Genomic DNA, 24,834 nt, shown 5'->3' on the forward strand with positions numbered 1-24,834 from the left:
AACCCAAAAAAGAAGACCGAAATTACCGTGGATGCCAGCTCTGTGGGGCTAGAGGCCATTCTAGCACAGTATGACAGAGATGAAGATCAACGTCACATCGTAGCGTATGCCAGTAGGAGTCTCACAGACACTGAGAGGGCATACTCCCAGCCAGAAAAGGAAAGTTTAGCTGTCGCCTGGGCCTGTGAACATTTCCACATTTTTATCTTCGGAAAGCATTTCACCTTGGTTACTGACCATCAAGCTCTGGTCACAATTTTCGGAAACCCTTGAGCCAAAATTCCGCCACGAATAGAGAGATGGGGCCTCAGGTTACAAGAATACACGTACACCATTGTACACAAGCCAGGGAAAGCTGCAAACCCTGCTGACTACATGTCCAGACACCCCACCCGGACCAGCAAATCCAAACAGTCGATTGCGGACGAATATATCCATTTCGTGGTAGATCAGGCCAGACCCCCTGCGGTTCCGCTGGAAGCAATCTGTGAGGCAACTCAGTCAGACGTCACCCTTCAGGAAGTAAAACGCCGCATACAGACCAATAGCTGGAGACATTCAGAAACTAAGGGACAAGAGATGTCCGCATTCAAACACGTCCATGATGAACTGTCAATAGCGACAAATGGTCTCATCCTAAGAGACACTCGAATTGTGATTCCAAGACAGCTAAGACAAGGGGTTATCAATTTAGCATATGAAGGACACGGGCATAGTAGCCACGAAAAGAGCACTCCGAGAGCGGATCTGGTTTCCGACACTGGATCTAATGGTGGAAACAACGTTGAAGGACTGCCCACAGTGTCAGCTAGTGAGCCGTCCAGATCCCCCTGCACCGCTGCAAATGTCTCCACTGCCGGAGGGCGTCTGGCAACACATTGCCATTGATTTCTTTGGGCCGTTCAAGTCAGGACAATATGTCCTGGTCATCAGGGACGAATATTCCAGATTCCCCATTGCACAACTGTGCACATCCACCGAAGCCTCCAGCGCCATACCAATTCTAGATGAAGTCTTCGCTGCGTGGGGCATTACTCAAGTGGTAAAATCTGATAATGGGCCCCCATTCAACAGCCATGACTTTGCCGAATTTGCTCAACACCTAAACTTTAAACACCGGAAAATCACACCACTCTGGCCACAGGCGAATGGAATGGTCGAACGCTTCATGGCCACGGTCAAGAAAGCCATTCAGCAGGCGGAGCTCACTCGAAAGAGCATCCAGACAGCGCTCAATGAAGTACTATGTGCCTACCGAAACACACCCCACTCCACCACGGGCAAATGTCCGGCCACCCTCATGCTAGGCCGGTCAGTGCGCACCAGACTGCCTATGATGAATGTCCCGGTGAGTGAACCGTATACGGATTCTGAACATGAGGAAATTGCGGCCGTGGACAGGCTGAAGAAAGAAAAAAATGAAGGGAGATGCGGATGAACGTGGACAGGCCTCTCACGCTGAAATTCGGGAATGAGACTGGGTGTTGGCGCGGCAAGAGCAGCACCGAAAGACTGACTGCAAATATCATGAGACTCCGTTAAAAGTTGTGAGACAGAAAGGAACTATGATCACCGCGGAAACAGACGGAAGACGAGTCACCAGGAATGTGACACACTTTAAGAAGTGCAGCCCTAGCGTAAAAGAACTATTGACTGAATCACTAGTCGAGAACAATGAACATGAGACACCGCTTAGCAGCAGTCAGGTATTGAGGTGAACTCCTGATGAGCACGAGCGAGATATCCCTGATCCTCAGTCGCGCCCCAGACGGACCATTAGAAAACCGTCTCGCCTCATTGAAGAACTTTAAGTGGCGATCTTCAGCGACGTGAAAGCAAAGGGTGTTGATACATTGCTGTGTTTTGTTTTTATTTACAGAGGGGGAGATGTAATGATGGGTGCACACGCACGGGGCACTAGGACCTGCCCGAGGGAGAACGAGGGCAGGCGGATAGGGAGGAGCCAGGGACTGGGGACGGCAGTTAGCCGATGAACCAGGATGAAGAAGGACGTGCAATAAACAAGCTCCCACATAATACCCTGTATCCGTGTCTCTGTGCGTGCAAGGACACTACAATCATCAGATCTGACTGCTGGTAAGGTGGCCTTTGACCGTGGATGAAAAGGAGTCTGTTGTCCTTTTCATCAGCAAACTGAGAAACTTGCCCTCTGCCTTAGCCAAGAAGTAATACACGAAATAAAAAAACAGACCAAGCAATTATTTTTCAAAAGTATATTTGTTACATAAGAAGCGCAAAAACACTTCTTTTACAATTCTTAAAAACAGCCGGCCAAGTATCTTTCTGTGTGTGTGTGTGTGGACGTGTGCCAGCGGGAAAGACCTGGCACCGCTTTCTCCCTCCACGAGGGCATGCATAGACACCAGGACACAGGCACGAGCACAAAAAACACTATAAAGGACAGGAGCATAGAAAGAGTGTTTGTTCTTCACAATGACACAAGCATTGCACATCACTCACAGTCATCGTGCAGAAGGTTTCACATCCATCGTGTACCTGCCAGCCTTTGGATACTAATTGTATCCTCTGCCAAGGATTACCCAACAAGACAGTTCATCTTATTTTGGGCCTCAAGTGGTCGATGACATGGCTGGTTTACAGGTAAAACCACATATAGTTTGAACTTTCAAAGCTGTAACTGCTGGACCAATAATGCCATAAACTTTTCAGCAACGCTTTTTTTTTATCATGATGTGCTCTCCTTATCACCCACCAGAAAGAAACACAAATATCCGACTTCAGATTTATCCAGAGAAGAATCTAATGCCTGTCTCCTCAACTAAGTGCCCCTGATTTTTCGTTAACTTTAGCCTCTTTTTCCTGTGGGATTGCAGCACCCCTACTCTTAACCACAGAAAGTCCAAGCACACGCCTACAGTGACACTAGAGACTTTATTGTCGGGCAGAGGGAGTGAGAGAGTCCAGTAAAGAATTTGATCAGAGGAATTTAAAGAGATGCTATGAACTAGGGTGAAACTTCAGAAAGTGTTCCTTACCAAGTGATTTGATCACACGTGGCAGGTAAAGGAATCATAATGTGAACAGGTAGAGCACGTTGCAGCCATTGGCTATCCACATACTTCCTCCCTCCTGAAATAAGGGTTTACCCCTAGCAGCCACCGTTGCCTGTATGGCTCAGCTGACTCTAATCAATATGGCTCTAATCAGCAGACCCTGGTGCAGATGGCTAGTTGTATTTAAGGATAAGACCAATCTCTGATACCAGAGTGCCATAGCTCACCCTATAATTAAATATATTGACCCCCTTTGCCTTCCAGAGTACCCAAGAGTTGGTAATTTTTTATAGCTGCAAAATGTACTACGTAGAGAACCTAATACTCCTTGGAAGGAAGCATAGCTAACCGAAACTTGGCAGTAGTCTAAGGAAAAAGCCAATCTGGAAGGGTCAGTCGCACTGATAGAAGGTCTCAGCAACCATTTGCTATGTGGCATATCCACGGGTTTTATGCTGACCCTCAACATTAATGCCTGAAAGGGTAAAGCAAGGGTCAGTCTGCAGAACATCATGAACATGATGTGCTGTCCTAAATTGAGAACGTTTCGCTTACACGTGACAGGTATAACCATATGCATAGCGGTCAAGTGGCCCTAGGTCATATGAAATAGTTTATACAGGTCTTTTCCTTTTAAAAGGACTTCGTTTGAGATTTATTGGATATAATGTATTTCAAGCTCTCCTTGTACAGTGTCTTCCCAGCTTGTTGGTTCTAAAGAGGAGGTTGACATTTCAGGTTTCCAATGCCACCTCTTCAAGAAAAAAAATAGAGTGTCTTGTAGGTATATGTGCCTCTAATTATAGGCCTTTGTAGTCTAATGCCAGTATGTTAAAACCAACTGTATAATGTGTTGCCTATCACTGACTCAATGAAATGATCCCACCAACTTCCCATCTCATTCTAATTTCGATAATTCTCCCTTAAATAAACTCCTGAAAGGCCATATTGACCAGGTTGGAGATACTCCCGCTCCAAAAATAAGGTTCTCTGTAAAAGTATTAAACTGCTCTTTGGAGCCATATCTGTGCCATATCAAATGCCAAAATATTAAATTAAAGAGCCAACATAGCTGTGTATGCTGGGACTTCTATGGCCATACTGAGAATGGAAATATCAAAAGAACAAGTTAAGGAATACAAAGTGCAGTTGGCTAAAAAGCCAACTAGACGGCAGTTCATCTGACTATCAGACACAAATCTTACACAAATCACCCAATAGTCATTGAAAACATTCCATGTCTGCATCTGCATCATAGTCCATATTCCTATTTACAGGAATCTTTCAGTTTCCTTTGCCCCTTCGGTCCTGTCCTTTCCCAGAATGGTTTGTACATGTTGGGTTGCATCCTCTCGCTGGGCACAGACTCTACTCCTAGCGCCCGACACTGATGTTGCAGGCCTTGCAGCTGGGGTCCTTCTTGGCATTGGCTGTGGACAGGCTCATGAGCTGATGCCCACTGATCTCGCCAAGCTCACCCAGATCTAGGTCTACAGGTTCTGTGTAGATCACCTCCAACAAGACATCCTGGGCGTGGCGGTAGACCAGCTCACCATTCTCCATTGAGCAGGTCAGGAAGCGGTTGGCAGAGATGTCCAACTGAGGTAGGCGTTCTCTGCAGAAAAGATCGCCGGAGGAGCCCTTGGGTGCCAAGACAAGAACAACATAGTGATACGCTGTGTACATGCAGTACAGGTCAGCAAAGTAAAGGTTGCTGTTGGTGTTGAAGAGCCGTGAGGCTGGGACCTGGAAGCGGATGCGGCCATAGGGTGAGTCCTGCGGGGGCTGGCCCGTGTTGAACTCAGTGTTGCAGCTGAAGAAGATCCCATGGAGGGTGCCACTGACAGGAGAACCGTGGCTACCACTGTTATCCTTCACGGAGGGCTGCATCACGTTACCACATTTTATTCTGTGAGAGAGAGACATAATTACAGATAGTAAACCACACTTAAGGTCACATCAAGCTTCTCTAGGTAAAGTGTCTGTGTGCCACTGTAGTGATTATGTTGACAGTCATTTACAATCTAAGTGTAATAAATCGTAAACTATAGCAACTATTAGTTTTAGACTTAGAAGGGTATATTTATTATTATTTCACGCAGCGCAGCAAGAGAACTTGCTGTGCTACGTTGCGTGAAAGGGAGAGAGCAGAAATGCTCCATATTTACAAAGATATGGAGTATTTATGCTTTCTCTTCGTGCTGGCGCACTGTGTGTTGCCCAGTGCCAACACAGGTATTCTTGCACCCTAGTGCAAGTGTGCCTGCGTAACAGGTAGGATAGTTTTTGTGCAGGAAGGGATACCAATCCAAAGGGGCATATTCATATTTCTATATGTGCTGCAGGATGCAGCAGACATGGGAAGATGAAGGAATGAGAAGAAATAAAGATATTTCTCCTCATTACACCTCTGTTGGGTAGGTGCACCCTTTCGGCCCAAACCCAGGTTTACCGTTCTTTGTCAGAATACATGGGTGGATGCATGGAAATGCCCATGCTCCACCTAGGTAACACCTACTCAAATTAAATTAACGCAAGGCAGCGCTATGCACTGCCCTGCATTAATTAGTATTTACTAAACCACGCAAAGCCACACAAAGTGGGTTTGTGTGGCTTAGTAAATACCAAAAATAAATTTGCGTCAGGGCTGTGCCTCAAAAGTGACACAACCCTGACCCAAAATCATGGTAAATCTGAGTCAGAGTGTCTGATTATAGAGTCTGAGGGGCAGATTTACAACTCCCTAGCAAAACTTTCACGCTGCTGTTGTGTCACTTTTGTGACAAAGCAGGGGCGTAAACAATGCGCCATGTTCCGACACATTTACAACGTGACACATCTAGGGTGATGCGTCACGTTGTAAAGCCCTGAATAACATTATACCTGGGTCAGGTAGAATGTATGCAGGGTGAGTGTTCCGACGCAAGAAAGCCTTGTAAAAGTGACGCAGTGAAATCTACAAGATTTCACTGACTCACTTATACGACGCCACTGCTTGAAGCAGGTGTAAGGCGTGACGCAGCACATTAGGAATAGGCATTCTTGAGCATTGCTGGAGTTGCGTCATGCTTGCAACATGACTCCAGCAATGTGTTACCGGTACACCAACAGATGCGTGACGCATCTGTCATTCCTTGCACCACGGTGCGCTGCATTGTAAATGCGACACATCCATGGTGGCACAAGGGTTTTCTTGCGTGAAGCACTTGAACTGACGAATCCCTGCTAATATGCAGAGATGCGTTAGTTCTTGTATATCTGCCCCTGAGCGTACTGGGACCACATCAGTTACCATACCTGATAAATATTCTGTGAGGTGCCTTCATGTGAGAGTACTGTGATTTGTTCAGATTGGTCTTCTGGGACCATTGTATGTGCAACCTAAGGAATTATATAATTTGGATTGCGATTGATGGAGTTCTATGACAGGACTTGGCAAATTAAATAGAGACATTCTCCTGATAAGAGGTAGAGACTGTGCTATACTAATGTCAAGAGTCTTCTCACTATAAACATAATGATTGCTTAAAAAAGAAAAGCGAAATTATGAAAAGAATAATTTGAATGGCAGACTGTCTTGGGAGTCCACATCAATGACCAACAGCGAATACATATTATATGAGGTCCCTTCATGTTCATACAGTCAGGGTGTAATTGTATGTGCTTGATTTGTGCCAGTGGTTGATAGATAGTGCTAGTCACTAAAACTCATTTTTCGTGAACGAGATTTACTTTCCATCTTCAGACTTTTGACCAGACCAAGATAGAGATAAAGACAGAAAAGAGAGTCTGTGGTAGAAATTGAAAGATACGAAAACACTGATAAATGAACAAAGGATGGGCGAAAGAGAACCAGCATGAGTGAGGAGACAGGAAGAGTAGGTTAGTGGAAGAAATGGATATGAGGTGGAATGAAGCCTAGAAAACCTTGTTATCCTAAAATAGCGGCAGCACCAGGCTTCTAAGAAAAACTTTGGGTCCTTGCACTTCTTTATAATACACAGGAGCATACTATTCTTATTTATTCATTTTATTTATTTTAAAGGTTTTTTAGAGCTCAAACAAGATCCTTGCGGATATCAGAGTGCTTTCCAGTGACCAGAGTTGAATTATACATAAAGAATAGCATGACACATTATACATGTAATAATATGAAGGAGAGAACAAGCATGGGATAATAGTACGAATGCAAAGTAAAAGTCGTGGAGTACAGAAGCATGGGATAACAGTACAAAAAAGCACAGGAATAGTCGTAGAGAGCATAACGTGAGTATCTCGATTGCTTAAGGTCTAGGGCAGGATATTGTGCCTAGGAAGAATGGATGGACCCCTGACACTGTAGTAAGGGTACTATTGTTCTTCAGATTTGCTTAACATCTAGTCAAGTAAATTTTGCCATGAGAATCGCTTTTACTTCCTTTTTGAAGGAGAAGGTAGAAGAGTTCAATCTGGTTTCTGGGGAAAGAGTATTCCAAATCCTAGGTGCCATCCCAGAGAAGGTTTGTTTATATGTTTTCTTTTTATTGAATCTTTGAGGTTTCAGTAGTAGGTTGTCAGCACCCCTAGAAGACCTAGACCCACCGGAGATTGTCAATTTCTGTGCAAGGTAACTGGGTGCCTTGTGGTGTAAGGCCTTGTGTGTCATGCAGGCTATTTTTAGATGAATTCTTGCTTCAAGCGGGAGCCAATTCAAGGATTTTAGATCAGGGGAGATGTGAAAACTTCTTGTCGAGCCAGTGATGAGTCTTGCTGCAGTGTTTATTGAGGCTCTCAGGGGAGCTGTGATCGCTTTTGGATAAAATGCATAGAGAGACACTTCCATATTCCACACGCGGGATAACTAGTGCTTGTACAGCCAGCTTGAAGTCATTGACTAGCAGGAAGGGCTTCAGCTTCCTCAAAGTGTTTATCTGGAAGTTTGCTCCCTTTGTGGCGTTGCTAATGTGTTTCTGCATAGTGAGATTGTTGTCCAGAGTTATTCCCAAGAATTTTGCTGAGTCCACGATAGTAGGTTGAACGTTGAGTGCAGTGAGATGTTGTATTAGGTCTTGCATAAAGGGGATGTTAGCGGGTGGAGCTATAAGGAGGAATTCGGTCTTTAGAGCGTTCAGTTTGAGGTGGTTTTCTGCCAACCAAGTTTGGATGTTCATGAGTGTGGTGTTAAGCTGTTTAATGTCTTCTAAGGTATTGATCTTAAGATAAAGTTGTGTATCGGGGGGCGCTAGAGGGCGCGCACGCAGAATGGCCGCACTGTAGTGAGGCTCCTCCTGCCTGGACAGATTATCCTATAATTATCCTTACCTACCAATGCCAACCCCTATTAAAATAGTGCAAGGGTGTCGAAGATACTGACCTGCAGACTCGGTGAAAGTTTGGGAGCGATCCGACATTGCAGCCCGAAGTTAGAGGCGGCGGAGTGGGAAACCGAGAGCTGGGCTGGAACCTGACGGATCGAGCTGCCGGGGGCCAGTGGCTACGCTGCACCGCGCCGGCCCACGAGGCGTGTAGGCCTCAAGAGATAAGACACCAGAGTAGCCCCCACCTTGCCTCGCTGCTGCGGTGCGGAGATCCAGGAAGGCACCGGGGCCGCGCTGAGTGCTGCCAGCGACATCGGAACAACCCGGCGAGCTTCTGACGTTGGGCGGCTGTGCTGAGACGGGCCAGGTGACCAGGCCGGGGCATTGCGGTGAGGCACACCAACTGCAACAGGGCGGAAGAGCGGAGAGCCTTGCGGCGTGTGGTGCGGCACCGGTGTGGATTTGGGGTAGACGCCGGGGCTCTCAGGCAAGGGACGGAACCACTGACTGTACCTGGCTGATCTGATTGTGCTTGTCTAGGCGGGCTGGCCTGGAAAGAGCGCGGTTCATCGCTGCACGGCATCGGTCAAATATTTCTATCACGGGGTGCTCCTGCTTTTGACCCAAGACTCAATTATGACCGAATTATCGCCACAAGGACTGGGCAAGGAGGTGGAGTCCCGGCCGAAATAACGGACGAGCTGCGTTTCACCACCCCATGCTGTGCTGGGCTTGTGGCGGCGACTGCCAGCCGCGGGAGAGACGGCCCTGGTACGCGGCTGCAGACGCGAGCAGGAGACACGGGAATGTGATCGTGGGAAGCAGAAAGCGCGCATATGCACACGAACTGCAGCACTGACCGGGCAGATAATATCGTGGCAGGGAAACTACACTGGCGGGAACCGCAGCGGTGCAAGTCAGAGAGTAGAAAGCAGTTTATTCCTACGCGGAACTCTGGGTCTGCACATAGGTGGTGCGCGAGAACGGACTGAGGCCAGAAGGTGAGACACTGCTCAAGACATAGACACCAAGCAGCGGCAAAATTACACGGTGCTATCTCGACCATAAAAGTGCTTATGTCCACTGCCTAACACGAGATTACGTTTGCACACATGGGCCCTAGGAGCACCTGGGATTGACTGCTGCTTGCCACAATGCCTAATACAAACAGCAGCAATACGCCCATCACGCTAACTCAACACACTACTGATTAAACTCCTTACACCATAACGTGCGGACATAGTGACGGCAGTTTCGGGCTACGGGGCCTCACGGATCTGGCTGCCTATATTGCTCCGCGAATCCTTGACTTGCGCTGCTGTTCGCTTGGGCCGAACTGTGAAGTGCATCCAACAGAGTCGCGTCCACAGGTCTCGGTTGATTCCGAAGTTCGGTGGCTGCTACTCGCAGGGACTCCCCAACCGGGAGTGAGAGAGCTGCAGAAAACACGTGCTGCCTCCATATACTCTCGTTATTGATGGGAACATTCTAGATGTCACGTGACTAAGGAAGGTGAATAACATTTGCTGGCGGTAGTGTGCGGCGATCCTTCTCCCTACCAAAGGGATACATTTGCTTGCATCACCTCGTGGACCCTTGCCCAATATTGGTAGAGGCATCCCGAAGAACTGAACTGTGCTCATGAATATTGACTCCAGCCACTCCAGAGAAGAAAGTAGGAAGCGACCAGCGCCAGCTACTACAAGTCCCTACAGGAGATACACAATGGGTAAGCAGGACAATCGACAGCCTAAACTGACCTTTGAGTCCACGACTACCAAAAAAGGGTTGCGGAACGCACCGGACGCAGTAGGTGCGCAAAGCCCAGCAGACACTGGAGCGAGTTCTAGCTCATCCACGTCAGACATACAACAGCTGATGCAGGAAATGAGGCAGGGGTTTGCCACAATAGTTGATAAAGTCGATCGAATATCATCTAGGATGGACGCTATCGCACAAAAAATAGATGTACATGAGGAGCGAATCACCGAGACTGAAAGGCGTATTTCTGAAAACGATGACACCACGGCCTCGCATACCACCCAACTCTCGAGAATGGATAATGTCAGGTTGGGGGTGGTACAGGCTAACAAACTTTGATGCACTGTAAAACATCTCTGCCGCATCTTGACTTCTGCTTACTTTTACTTCAGGGATGATCCTTTGTAGTAACCTAATGGCACCGGGGGTTACTTGACATTCAACCCTCAGTCCGCTGTACCTTGCTGTTTGCTCTCAGAGTGAAAGTGGAAAGTATGCTCATCATCTCTCGCCGCACCGTACAGCTTCTTTCTCCTTCTTCCAAGCAGGACACAGTGCAATGAATTCTTACAGTATCTATAGCTTGGTTTCAGCACTTAAGGGAGGAAGGCAGCAAGCAGACCATGGCCCTTATCAACTTCCCTCTGTGCTGATGCATGTAGAGCCTTCTCCTGAAGAACAAATTGCCATACCTATCAGCCTTAGGGGGGGGGTCTTCCCCCAAACGTTTTGCCGTCACCCTCCTATTCTGCAGAATTTTTTTTTGTTGGCTTTAGGACTCTGTGCACTTTACCAGTGCTAAAGTGCTTATGTTCAGTCCCTAAAAATATGAAAAAAAAATCTTACACTTGATTGCCATATTTAATTTACTTAGAAGTCTCTAGTAACATGGTATTCCATATATGATCTGCAAATGAAATGCTACAAGTGGTGCAGCACTCAAGTAGCCTGTTAAAACATGTCTCAAGCCTACCATTGCAACCTGAGCGCAGTTTTAAACTGACAATTCGACTTGGTAATGTAGCCCCCTTTCCAAGCCTTAAACTCACCTTTTATTGCACATAAGTAAGGCTCCAGGTTTTCCGTTTTTACTGATTTTTACAGATAAATACAGACAGAAATTATTCTTTTTCTTGTCTGTATTTATTTTTAAATGTGGATAAAAATGGAAATTGAGTTGCTTTTTGAGTACTTCTAAATATTGTCTGCCATGACTGCCAGGCCAATAGATGTGTGGATTGATAGATAAGGAGGTTAAAAAAGAAAGGAATGTTAGTAAAGAAGCTTTAACAGCAGTAGATATGCACATGGTTGATACTGAAATGTGTTTATTTTCATATAAGTGCATTGATTTATCTTCTGTGGGTGTTCATATCACTGAAACCTGACAGGCATTCAAGCAGGACTGCATATTAATCGGTTAAAAACAGTGGGGTAAAACAAGCCCCAGCAGCCCCCACGGTGCAGGGGGCCCCCCGAGCTGCAGGGGGCCCCCTTAGCACAGCACTCTCGTCCGAGAGCTCCTGATAAAATCTGGAGCGGGCCCCTTCATGCACCTTACAGGGGGGCCTCCTCAAATTTTGTTACGCCATTGGTTAAATAAAAGTGGAAATATACTGTAAGCTTCATTTTTCCACAAAACCCAAAATAAATATGAATAAATACAGATAAAATTAGCAAAGAATAAATATGGATAAATACAGATGGAAATGGCAAAAAAAATACCATAAAACCAGGAGCCCTACATATAAGTCACCCCTAAGATAGGCCCTGAGTAGCCAGTGGGGTAGGGTGCATTGTAAATAAACGGTTGGACATATATTTTTATGTTTTGCATGTCCTCGTAGTGAAAAGATCCTAAATTCATTTTTCACTACTGTGAGGCCTACCTCTCCCATAAGATAACATTCTGTTGCATTATTATTTACATGTAATAAGTGCTAACCTTCAATCGGGATCATGTAAACATTTCATAATTGGTGTCTGAGAAATTGTAATTTAAAAGACTAATGGTAAAGTCGGATTTTAAATTACAATTTTAAAAATGCAGCTTTTAGAAAGTTGGCATTTTCCAGCCCTAACGGTTTGATATCTGCAGCCTGTTCCTGGGTCAAATGACTGGGTGTAGTTGGACTTTGTTTATACCTTCCAGACAGCCACAAAATAGAGGGATTAGGTGTGCCTGGATGGGCCATCACTGGCAGAATGGGAGCAGAACTGGGCACAACCCCACTTGCAACTGAATCTGCTGTGCCCTGCCTTCACACAAGGAAATTGGCACTTCAGAGGGAATTCTCTAAAAACTTCTCCTACTTCAAAGAAGGCACCAAGTATGAAAAAATAAGAACCTCAAGCCCACTCTTCAGTTCACTTTCTGAACCTGCGGAAGGACCCTCAGAGGACTGCTTGCTGCTGTAATGCAGAAGACTCGTATGCTGCACCTGGAAGCACTGCTTTGCTCCCTGAAGCCTGGCTTGAACCCTTAGAGGCACACCCTGCTAGTTTAGTCCTGTCCCACGTCTTGAACCCAGGACTACCAGAGTGACTCCAAAGGCTAGTTGGCTGGCCTCCTGATTAAAGCCTCAGGGACTGAAAATACTCCATCCATCTTGAACCCACACCTGGACCCAGCAGTGCCCCTCCATTCCTGGATCCTTGGTAGTGATGTTAAAGATGCCCAGATTGGCAAAATACAAAACTTGGGACTTTGAGGTTTTTGGGATAAAAACTGCTCTGAGAACCAATCCCCTCCAGTCCTGGCTCCTTGGTGGTGATGTTAAAGGTGCCCAGCTAGCCAAAATACAAAAGTTGAGACGTAGAACTTTTTGGGCTAAATACTGCTCTGAGAATCAAGAGGAGACCGGTATGAACCTGCTAGTCTATCCGCCCAAGGTGCATCGCCAGTCGGCCTGACTTTGCGGCAGCTTTTACAACAGTCGTTTCTGCAGCGCAAATTCTGTTCAGTGATCCTTCGCCAAAAGGGTATCCGCCTCATGTAACTTTTGTCAGCAACAGGTCTGTAGCTTCTTCCCGCTGGGGATTTTTGACTTCCAAAAAAGAGACTACGTCCAAACTCTCTGACAGCCCCAGCGATCGTGACCGTCCTCGTTGCCAGGGTTAGATGGGCAGTCGCAGGCTGTTGTAGTCGCATGTACAATAATTGAATAGCCACACTGCATCTACTGTCTGGTCCAGTGGGTGAAAGGTGCTACATAGTATAGTAGAGGCCAGATAACACTCTACACACCTCATGTGTAATCGGATGGATGGGGAAGGAGTGACCCTCTGAAAAGACTCTTGCTGACTAACATCTGCCGTCACATTTGGCCCGTAGGGTCACTACAGGTTCTCCATCTCATGCAGAACCGTGGTAGACTCCAGGCAACCCCGGACGCCACTGCAGTCAGACATAGAGTGGCGATCTCGGGAGCTCCCAAAGAACGTGGCAATCTTGGGAGCCAGTTGGCTTCATCCCTCATGGTTATTTATTTAGGAAGATTTGTTTGCTTGGTGTTTGCAGTAGCAATTTGTTCCGTGAAACTAAATGTAGGGTGGGTGTTCTTATACTGTACTGGAGTACGACGTTGTCTCATTTACATGAACAGAAACATGGGATAGAAGTAAATAACATTGATCCAACACTCTAATCCAGCAAAACAGCATCCATTTTGCAATACGATGTCGATCAACAAAAGACCTCTCACAGTTCAAGAGACAAAATAGATAATCCAGAGCATTTCACACTCCAGTACCAACAAGCAGCTCCGAGTCTGGCATAACTGCTATTTGGTTGAATTGGAGAATGAATAGCTGTTTTTTCTCTATAATGCAATGTGGTGTGGCAGTTGATTCATGGGCGTTGTTTCTTCTGATTACAGTCGGATACAAAATCTGATTGTTAGGGAATAGTACATGTTTTACAATAGGGTCAAACCGAAATCAAGGTATTTGGCAGATAACGGATACAAAAAGTGTACAACTGCATATGTGGATTTGGTACAAATTCCACTTTTGCCATTTAATGTTATTTGCCGCAGGTTTCATGATTTATGAGTTATGATTTCGGCGTAACAGATTCGTATTGATTAAATATTATGCAGCTAACAGACATGCAGTGTTAATTTTAGTTATTCTGCACATAAAATATTTAAATTTGATTGAGTTTGGAAGACCGCTTTTGCTTTGATTTTATTGTGTGGTATAGATGTGGAGTCTACAAGTCAGTGTTGGACGGATGTTTTTCTGGAATGGATTTTGAGATGGCCTTTTCCATTGCTGCATGAGATAGGTTTTGTGCTGTTTATTGAAGCGTGAGGACAGCTCCGGTAGAAGTATTTTTAGAGCCCAAATAAAAAATAACTTTTGTCACTAGAGTGCTTTCTCTCTCCATTAAATTATAGTCTATGTTTTGAGTGTAGTTTTGACTATGTCGCAGGGGTGGTTGCTTGTCCGGGTTGGAGTTTGGGTGGCTAATGTTTCTCGTGATTTCCCTGGGTCGTTTCTCTGGTTGTTGCATGAGATGAATGATTATTCTTATTATGTATTGTTTTTGGTTTCATGAATTAGATTGTGTAGTGAACGTTGTTTTGCTGGAAAGTTGTGTGAATTGAATGCTTGTCATAATTAGTGTGAGGGGGCTATTGACTCTCTAGATTGGAAAGTGGGTAATTCTTGTTTCTCTGGATTGAGATGAGGGGAGTACTGATTTATTATCTCAGTAATGAAATGTAGGGTGTTGTGGGGGAACATCCTTTACAACGCAACTTTTACCACGCAGTGCCTTTACGACGCAACTTTTACATCGCAAACCATTACAACGCATTGCGCTGGGGGGCGCTCTAGGATAGGGAATAAGTTTAATTTACTGTCCAACACCTTCCCTAGTGTCCACGGGGACTGGAGTTGGAACAGTAAATTAAACTATTCACTATCCAGCACCCCAAAGCGCTATGCGTTGTAAAGGTATGCGATGTAAAAACCGCGTTGTAAAGGCATGCGATGTAAAAGTATGCGTTGTAACGTCATACATCCGGTGTTGTGTTATATGGTTTGAAGTGCAGTAAGGCTGTTATTTCCCTACATTTGATTCTGGCGAGGCTGTTGTTTATTGGGAATGAAGCTGAGATGGATGCTGACATTATATACAGCAGTATGGCTTGGCTATATTTACTTTACTTTAGAATGACACACTCCTTATATTCAACTGCGAGTTTCTCTCTGATCGAGTCTGTTGTTTCTTTGAACTAGGGTGTTGGTTTATGGTTTCTACATGTTTTTTGAGAGTGGATTGCTGTTGTTTGTTGAGATTGGGTATTGGATTGTATTAAGTGGTGGTAACTGTTACTTTAAAATGAAGTGTGAGATGTTTGAGGTTGACGTTTCTGCCCACTAAAGCGTGGAAATGATGTTGGACGTGGCCGTGGGAGTATGATGAGGCTGTTCTTTCTGAAAATCAAAGTGTCTTTACTGGTCAGAAAGTGTCACACTGACCTGACATGCTGGAAATATTCTTTGTGCTGGTTCCTGTAGAACACGGCTAAGCGCAGCATTCTTCCAGCTATTAGCTCCGCCTTCTCCTGCAGCTGCTGCACGTGCTCCTTGGCATAATCTGGAAAGGGGAAGGAAGGGAAGCATGTGTTTTATTGGCAGACAAATATGAAAGTGTTTTCCGAATTATCTGTCTCATATTGCTGGCAGAGATGCCATTTAGAAGAAACTCATGGAAAGCAATTGTCATCCTGTGGCCCTGATTACAATGGGGTCGGATAATTCCCACCAGTGTGCAAACCCATATTTGTGCAGGGATTGGAATTATAAATTGTACAGAGGTTTACAGCACCTGGTATTTACCAGATACAGTAAACGCCAGACCCGTGTAAGTTTACCCTAGAACATTTTGGCAGGTCTAGAGTGACAAAATATACCATGGAGGGAGGGTGAAGAAAGCGACAGAGGGAACAGTAAATACCAGACACATGGTTTTTGGTACAGAAAGAAATATCTTAAAATGTTCTTGCTGTTAGTCAAAGCTTCAATTTGGAGGAAAGTATTGGGCCTGTGGAACTCAGCCCTCCTTGAGGCATAGGTTAGGAATTGTCTCTCAGAGCCACCTGGTGCTAACCCTTGGCTGGGTATATAAACTCAAAGTGCAATATACTCTGCGCAGACCCTCTTTCTTGTGCTATTAATTAAGTCAGAACAATTCAAGACATAATACAAGGAGAACTTAGGCCATAATTTATATCAGGGCAGACAGCTGTTCTACCATGGGGACAGAGTAAATTACTCCATCCCCATGACAGAGTGGCCGCCCATCTAATTTATAAATGACCACCAATCAGGCAGCCCTTTATAAAATCACTGACAGGAACCACCTTTGCAGTGGTTTCTGTCAATGCGTTTTACTCGCTGTTACTGGGCTGTGTCAGCAGAATGCAGTCCCTTAGCACAGAATATTCTTTTTCTTTACAAAAACTAAAATCCTGAAACAGAATTTTCTTTTTGTCAAGAAAAAAAGTAACGTAACATTTATCATGTGAGTCTTCTTCCATGGCTATGGAAGCATTATTACGATTTTACTGTCCCTCACTGGCAGGTTTTGCTGGCGGTGAAGGACAGCAAAAAATGGCTACATGTCCGCTCACCTAATTTGGAAGTCTCCGCCGTGGTAAAATTGAAGGACCTTCCGCATATATATAGGGCCGCCACAGTGGAGTTCCCTTCCTGCCAACATATAAATCATGCCCTTCGTCTCCCTGCTCTTATCAAAGGGTGGTCAGGAATTTGGTAGGACATGGCCAATGAGCTGTGGTCTTCTGCCCCATCTTAAATCACACGGAGACTGCCTCAAAGTTGTTAAGATCATCTCAATTGCCATGCAAGCATGCAGCCATTCCAGTGAAAGTGACTGACGTGACTGATGGATAGTAAGCAATATAGGAGCAAGTGGCTCATTTAAAATGGTAATGCTACAATGTTTTACTGTACAACTCGTATACTCTTTATTGGCTGTTTTTTATGTTTGTTTGATTATATTTAAACCGTGGACAATCATTAATAATACAATTAATTCATTATAATTGTTAAAATAATTTTCGGGTTCTGAAAATCATCTCTTCTGGTTTCGTAAAATCAACCAGGCTGCTGAATGTAGAACGACAGCCCCAAACAGATGGCACGGCCATAGTCAGTCCGGGCTACCTCAAGAACCTGAAGTAAAGCGAGAAAGTCCTTTGACTGGAGAGAGAGTTTACACTTTTTCAAGGACTTAATGGTAGCTGCTGCAGAATTTGCTTTAGGTTCAATTTGTGAAGATATGGAAAAACAATGATCAGTCTATATGTCTAGTGATTTAACTTCAATAAACAGAACAGGTTGAAAGCCATCCTTGGTGTCCAGTGGTCGACTTATGAGAACAAATTCAGTTTTCTCTGGGTTGATTCTCAAAGGTCAGAGACGTCCTTTTGTGCTGAATGGCAAGGCAGATTTTAGAGTGTAAGTCTCTTGGTGCGGCGATATTTTTAGATAAATCTTTGAGTCATCAGCAAATTGATGGGCGTGTGCTCATTGTCTTCCATACCTCCCCTCGCGATTTTGAGACCTAAGTATGGTCTCGGTTGTATGTTGGGAAGAGTTGCTTTCTGATAATGGTAAGTTTTTGATCTTTCAAGGTCGGATTAAAATACTTGGGAGCAATGTTTAAGGATTGCTAACTCCCTTAATTAGGATTGCTGGCTGAAGCAAATGCTCATTTGTGTGCATATATTTAGGTAGGGCATCTGAAGCAAGTCCTGAAGTATTTGAGAGATAAAACATCAGCCTTTTTTGTAGTGTTCAATTCGGTTACCCAAGTTATTTTCTCATATTTTGATGAGCTAAGTGAGTAGTTCTTAAAGTTTTACCTTCTATGGACTCCAAATTGAATCACTACCTTAAGCAGGTACCCTAGCCTAAGCATTTTGTAATATTTGAACCTAAAATAGATATACAAACATACAGAAACAGGTTTATATCAAACACAAAAATTATGAACTATTTTATTTAATTAACAGACAAAAGAACCACAGAGATCGAAATTTTACTTTTAATGGGACGTTTGGAGCTTGTCAAATATTGCTTTTATTTCTAAAAGACGAAGCAAAATGATGCAGGGTTCTCCAAAGTAGGCCCTGGAGGGCCAGATCCTTGCCAGATTTTTAAGATAACTACATTCATCTAAATGGGGATATGCTCAAAACCTGACATGGATCCAGCCATCCATGACAGGCTTGGAACCCTGTACTAGACTCTATTATATTGCTTTCCTAAGACTTAAAATTCTAATCAACTAAGGGTTTGGGCATTGATAGATACATGATAAAAGTAAAGTAAAATGTGGGGAGCTCTTTTTGCTATATGAACTTGAAGTCTTTGCTACATTCCTCTTGATCGCACTCTTTTTTTACCTTCTTGGAGTAGACCTGTTCACGTAATGTTTATAAAGTATGGAGACTTTTGCTGCGTTGGGGCATTGAACTTGAGTCAGTCTATAAGGGGGCTGAGTGTAGTGATTTGTTTGGGTCATTTTGTAATGGAGAATAAAGCTGTGATATTATAAATGTTTTGTAAATAATCACACAATGTTTTTAAGATGTTGTAAAAAGAATTTGAATATGTATAAATTGCGACTGTTTCAAAAGCCTATACATCTGAATAAGCATTTGGCATAGAATAATGATAAATAGTAAGCCCTGCCTGTCTCCTACATCATGAGGCTTAGGTTCCCCAGACACTTTGATTAACATATGCACAAGAACAGAACCTTTTGGAACTGCACAGGAGATTGGGGTAGGACCAGAGGGGATGATTCCTATTCAAACCTGCTGTTTGTGATTAGATATGAAAAAGGAAAACCAGAAGAGAACACGAGGGATTCAAGCATGGAATTGAGTCTATAATGGGCAATAGTACAGTATGTCCCTGCTAGATCTATTAGCATGAGGAGGTAGACATGACTATGATTTTACCTAGCAGACATGTTACTGACCAGTATTTTGAAAGTTATTTGCGGCCATCTTGTCTGTTTTTTTAACAGGGAGTGATTTGTCTTATTTACAGTGAATCCAGGAAGATACCTTAATTTAGGGCCAGATGTGGTTGGCCATTTACCGACCGGTAACGGCCGATTTCGGCCGTTACCGACCGGTAAATGGGTATTTGGGATGTAGGGGGCCAATTTTACCGATTCGGTAAGTTTACCGAATCGGTAAAATACAGAATCGGTATTTTTACCGATTTGGTAACTTCGGGATGTAGGTGGGACTCTTCTGAGTCCCAAAGGCCTTTCAGATTCGGTATTTTACCACCCAATCCAATTGGGTGGTAAAATACCGAATCCAGGTGTGCATGCATATGTGTGCATGCACACCTATGCCATGTGACAGACAGACATGCCCTTAGAGGATGTCTGTGTGCCACATGGCACACATGCCTGTATTTGGGGTGCTAGAGGGTGTCAAAGTGACACCCCCTGCACCCTTGCTTGAATCGGTATTTACCGAATCGGTAAATACCGATTCGGTAATGCCCATTGATTCCTATGGACTTCAATACCCATAGGAATCAATGGGCATTACCGAATCTGTATTTACCGATTCGGTAAATACCGATTTTTACAGATTCGGTAATTCAATTACCGAATTTACCTACATCTCCCTCCTTCTATTTTACCGATTCATAAATACCGAATCGGTAAAATTCGGTATTTATGAGTCGGTAAAATTGAATTACCTACATCTGGCCCATAGTGACAAGTTTATATGTTGTCACCAAAGTTGGATAACTGGATGAGTTATTTTTGATGATGGAAGTCAGGATGTATCTTTACAGAGATACGTTGTCTTTGAAACTCTAATGACCTTGAATAGTTGTTCTTCAGCCAGAAATGTAAATTTAGACCAACATCTATTAGGTAGTGAAATTAGAGAAGCCTCTTCATTAAAAATGTCTGTTGTGACAATACAACTCTTAATTAGAACATTGAGGTTGGAAAAGGTAGAGAAATTATTAGCAATTGGCATGGGGCTTGGCATCAAGCCGTTCCAGAGGTTCTTTAGAGTTGAGTTTGACCGTCTTGAATGGTTCTTGGGATAGTACTGAAAGCTTTCTATTTTGAACTATAAATAACTGGCTTTAGTGGAGGCTAGACCATGTTTACACATTTTTTTGGCTGCTTTTTTTGCAGAAAGTGTTATGGTTGTTTAATTGGACCTCAGTTGGCTCTGCAATTTTATGATCTCCTTTCTCTTAGAACATGTCATCAAAAACCAGTGGTTGCATCTCTGAGTGGCAAGCTTTTCCCATTCGCTAGTAGTGATTGTGTCAAACCCTTTTAATACTGCCTTTTGTACCTGAAAAACAAGACATTCACACTATATTTCATAACAGTGTTACTGGAGATGCTTTTTAATGCTTAAGCTAGTTCGTAATCAGTGACATGTCTGAAGGATCTTCTTAGGGAAGTTTTTGGTGAAGAGTGTGTTAGCGGAGGACAATGCTGCAGCTAAATATCCAAGGGGTAATGAAGTGGTCGAACCATTTGGACCAAAATATGTTAGTCTAAAATCTTCTGAAAGATAGTAAATGTGACATTGGATATGTTACTCCAGATTATATTAACGTACCCACGACAAATGTGGTAAATCAATATTTGTTGTTATGTGACATCGTCACCAAGAAGAGCAATAAAGTTTTTGTGCAATCTGGCATTTAACAGAGTGGACCACTCTATTTTACCCCATTTATAATCCACCAGAGCAATCAACTTCCTTAAAGCAATTGGAGTTCGTTTTTTTTTCCAGGGGGCGCCAGTACCAGTGGAATTAGGATATCATGCCTGTCCTCCGAAGACTTTCGACTGTGAGGTGCCCATGAGTCTTCTTTAAAACATATTGTAAAACTATCCTTGACCCCCCTTCAATGATGCTCGGAGCCAGGTCTTAGGATAAGTGTAACTTTATTCCACGGAGCGCCGGGGCTTGTGTGCTCTCACCAAAGCCGCGAGCGCTACACAAGATGGCCGCCTTCTGGTTCCGGTCGGGGACTTCCGGATCCGGCGCACCCTACAACAACTAGAGCGTCGCCACATATCTCCCCCCTTTATGCAATCAACACATGAATAGAATAAACAATCTTACTTAATGTCCATTTCAAAGTCCTCGAGTCTCTTGGGCGTTCTCACGACTCTTCCTGCTCTCGTTCTCACCACTTCCTTTACCTTCTCACTACCTTGCATGTCTGGTTGAGTGTTCATTTCTAGTGTTCCTGTCCCTTCACCATCTCCATTATTTCTCTCTTCCTCATTCCCCTTCCAGTTCGCGTTTCTACCTCTTTCTCTCTCTCTGTTGCTCCCGTCGCACCTGTTCTCTTCCTCCTCCACTTGCCGAGTCTCTCCTTCTACTTGCTCTTGCCACCTTCCTCTACATTCCTCGTTCTCCATCTCTGTACTACTTTCCGCACCTTCTTCCGCTCCCATGGTCCACTTCAGTATTTTGCTGCATTTGGCCATTCTATCCTGCGACCATACCTTGCCGTCGCTGAGTAATATTGACCGGGCATATGGTTCCACTACCTGCAGGGGTGGTGTGAACTTGCTCTCTCCTTTCCTCCTCATGGTCGCCACCTTCACTCTCACCCAGTCGCCTTTCTCTAATGACACTCCTTGCACATTCCGTCTCTTGTTGAATTGTTCTGTGTAGGTCTCTTGAGCTTTCTCTAGATTCCTCCTTACTATTGCCGGTGACCATTTGCTTTGCACCACCATCTGTCTCCACGCCATGTTGTCCTTGGTAAACGGCTCCCTACCCCTCAACACCTTAAAGGGGCTGTAGCCTGTGCTGCCTGGAGTGATGTGGTAGGCCCATAACATCTTGGGTAGTTCTCTCTCCCAATCCTTTCCGTCGTTTATGGCTGCCTGGAGTGTTCCCATAATTACTCGGATGAAATGTTCCACGAGCCCATTTCCAGCCGGGTGGTATATGGGAGTGTGCTTGACCTCTATCCCATTCCTTGACATGAAGGCCTCCCATTTGGCAGAGACGAACTGTGGCCCATTGTCACACGTTATCACTTTGGGGATGCCTTCTTTAGTGAATACGGTGTTCAAGAACGTTATCACCGCCTCCGAGTCCACTGTGTCCTTCACTGCTACCTCCGGCCACTTGAAGTACCTGTCCATCAATACTATGGCATACTTCTGTATTCCTTCAATGTTCAGGATCGGTCCAATGATGTCGATGGACACCATTTCCCATGGTCCTCCAGGCATGGGGAATTTTCCTAACTGTGGTCTTAGCATGAATTGGGGCTTGTCCGCCTTGGAGCATGAGTCACATTGCCTCACATATCTTTCTATCTGAGCATCAATTGCTGGCCACCAGTACGCCTGTCTAGCTAAGGCTTTAGTCTTCGTGATCCCTTGGTGTCCTTCATGCAACAACGCCATCAAGTGTTCGATGAGACCCCGGGGGGGAATGACTTTGTCTCCTCTGAGCAGGAACTGGGGGTCCTCTCCAAGTGACAGCTCATCTCTCACCTCCCAGAATCTCCTCAGGTCCTCCTTTAGGTGCCTCTTCTCCGGCCACCCATGAATGACGTATCCTTTGACCGCCTTCAAATCCTCGTCTCGCCTGTAGGCCTCGGCCCATTCCTGCGCACTAATCACTTGCTCCATGTCCTGTACAGTCGCTACCATGTAGCCTTCCCATCCTGGTGCTTCCTGTTCATCTGCTCCTTCCTTGGCTGCCGCCCGGCTCAGGAAATCTGCAACTTTGTTCTGGGGCCCCGGTATGTACTCCACCTCATATACAAAGTCTAATAGCCTCAGTGTCATCTTGGCTATTCTCTGGGTGGCATGCGCATGTCCACTGGACGTCAGGACCTTAACCAGGGGTTTATGGTCTGTGCGGACCAAGAACTTGGCCCCCCACAAATATTGGCGGAAGCGTTCCATCGCCCATACCACGGCGAGCATCTCCTTTTCGATGACACTAAACTTCTCTTCGTTTGGTGCCAGGGACCTGGATGCGAAGCTTACTGTAGTTAACTTTCCTTTGTCATCTCTTTGCATCAACACTGCCCCTAAGCCCCGATCACTGGCATCGGTGGTAAGTATGGAATCTGCAGCCGGGTCAAATCCTTCACGTGGTATGGCTTCGCCCATTTCCCGTTTTAAGGTCTGAAATTCCTCCTGTTCCTCTTTGGTCCACTTGAATCCGTTCCTCTCCTTCAGCAACTGGCGTAAGCAGTGCGTTTTGGTGGCGAAATTGGGAACGAATTTGCTATAGAATTCGGCCATACCCAGGAATGACCGGACATCTTCCTTTTTTTCTGGCGTAGGAGCATCCTGTATCGCCACCATATTGTCTCTCTTCGGCTTGATTCCCTTCTCGCTAACCTCATGCCCCAGGTAGGTGACAGAGGGGACTCCAAATTTACACTTTGTCCATTCCGCAGTGAGTCCGTTTTGTTGTAGTGTGCGTAGTACCGTGTGTAGCTTCTCGTTGTGCTCTTGTTTAGATTTTCCCATTACGAGAATGTCATCCTGGAAAAATTGAACTCCCTCCACCTTTCGAAAGAGTCTGTGCATCAGTTTCTGAAATACCGCGGCGGCCGATGCCAGTCCGAACGGCATTCTCACGAACTTGTAACACCCAAACGGTGTTATGAAGGATGTCAGGTGGTTGCAGGTTGGATGCAGTTTTACCTGGTGGTAGGCCGACGACAGGTCTACTGTCGAAAACCACTTGACGTCTTTGGTCCTGGCCAGCATTTCATTGATGCGTGGGAGCGGGAATTTGTCTACTAAAATGTTTTTGTTAAGCTCCCGGAGGTCTACACATAGCCTCACTTTCCCATTTGGCTTCTGAGCTACTACCAAAGGCGATAGCCATTCCGCACTCTCGATTGCTTGTATCACCCCGCTTTTCTCCAATCTGTCCAGTTCATCTTGCACTGCCTTCCTGCAGAGGAATGGTATGTTTCGTACTTTGTGGATGACAGGCTTCGCTCCTTCCTTTAATCTTATAATATGCTTAAACTTGGCCAGTTCTCCTATCTGTCCACTGAACACTTTTGGATATTCCCTGTGCCATGCCTCACCTTCCGGTCCGCCTTCCATGTCCATCAACAGCACTTTTTCGATGCCCCCTGGATTCAACTGGATTCCTAGGGCGCCTTGATCCTTCCAGCTGAGTACCGATGGTCCTTGTTCCGCTACATACAGTTTGCAGTTCGCTTGTCTTCCCTTGAATTCGAACAGCAGTGGACAATAACCCAGCATGGGACGTAGTTCTTCCTTAACTTTATTCCTGAACTTCTCTTCCCACACCTGTCGTTGCACAATCGTGATGGGGGCACCTGAGTCTGCCACTATTTCAATTGGTATTCCTCCCATATGCATGTTGAGTCTCGGCTTGTCAGTTTCTTTGCAGCCCACGTCCAGGACTTGGACGTCGATGTAGAGGAGTTCCTCCAGGTCATCTTCCTCCTCTTGCGTTTCTTCCTCTTCCTGGCCTCCCTGGTCTATGTATTTGACCGTGGCTCCCTTGGATTTTCTACGACACACTTTCTCATAATGTCCGAATACGCCGCAGAACGCACACTTCGCCCTGAACGCTGGGCATACCTTGTCGTTGCCCAGGCACAATATGCTTCCACATCTGTAGCAGCTTGGTCTTCCTCCTCTACCTGTCTTCGGGTTCGCT

The 24,834-nt window shown here is 45.0% G+C and overlaps 1 protein-coding gene across 2 annotated transcripts in view; it reads right to left on the reverse strand.

Moving 5' to 3' along the window:
* Nucleotides 1-2,292: 2,292 nt before the first annotated feature.
* Nucleotides 2,293-24,834, reverse strand: part of PHYHIP (phytanoyl-CoA 2-hydroxylase interacting protein) — a 268,673-nt gene continuing 246,131 nt past the window's right edge. For both annotated transcript variants that reach the window (XM_078665588.1, XM_078665589.1), the window contains exons 4-5: nucleotides 15,584-15,701; nucleotides 2,293-4,944 (exon numbers count right to left, since the gene is read on the reverse strand). In XM_078665588.1, coding sequence (XP_078521714.1) covers nucleotides 4,410-4,944; nucleotides 15,584-15,701 — 653 coding nt within the window. In that variant the 3' untranslated portion in view covers nucleotides 2,293-4,409. The remainder of the gene's footprint in view (nucleotides 4,945-15,583; nucleotides 15,702-24,834) is intronic.

Source organism: Lissotriton helveticus, chromosome 11 (genome assembly GCF_964261635.1).
Source record: "Lissotriton helveticus chromosome 11, aLisHel1.1, whole genome shotgun sequence".
NCBI lineage: Eukaryota > Metazoa > Chordata > Amphibia > Caudata > Salamandridae > Lissotriton > Lissotriton helveticus.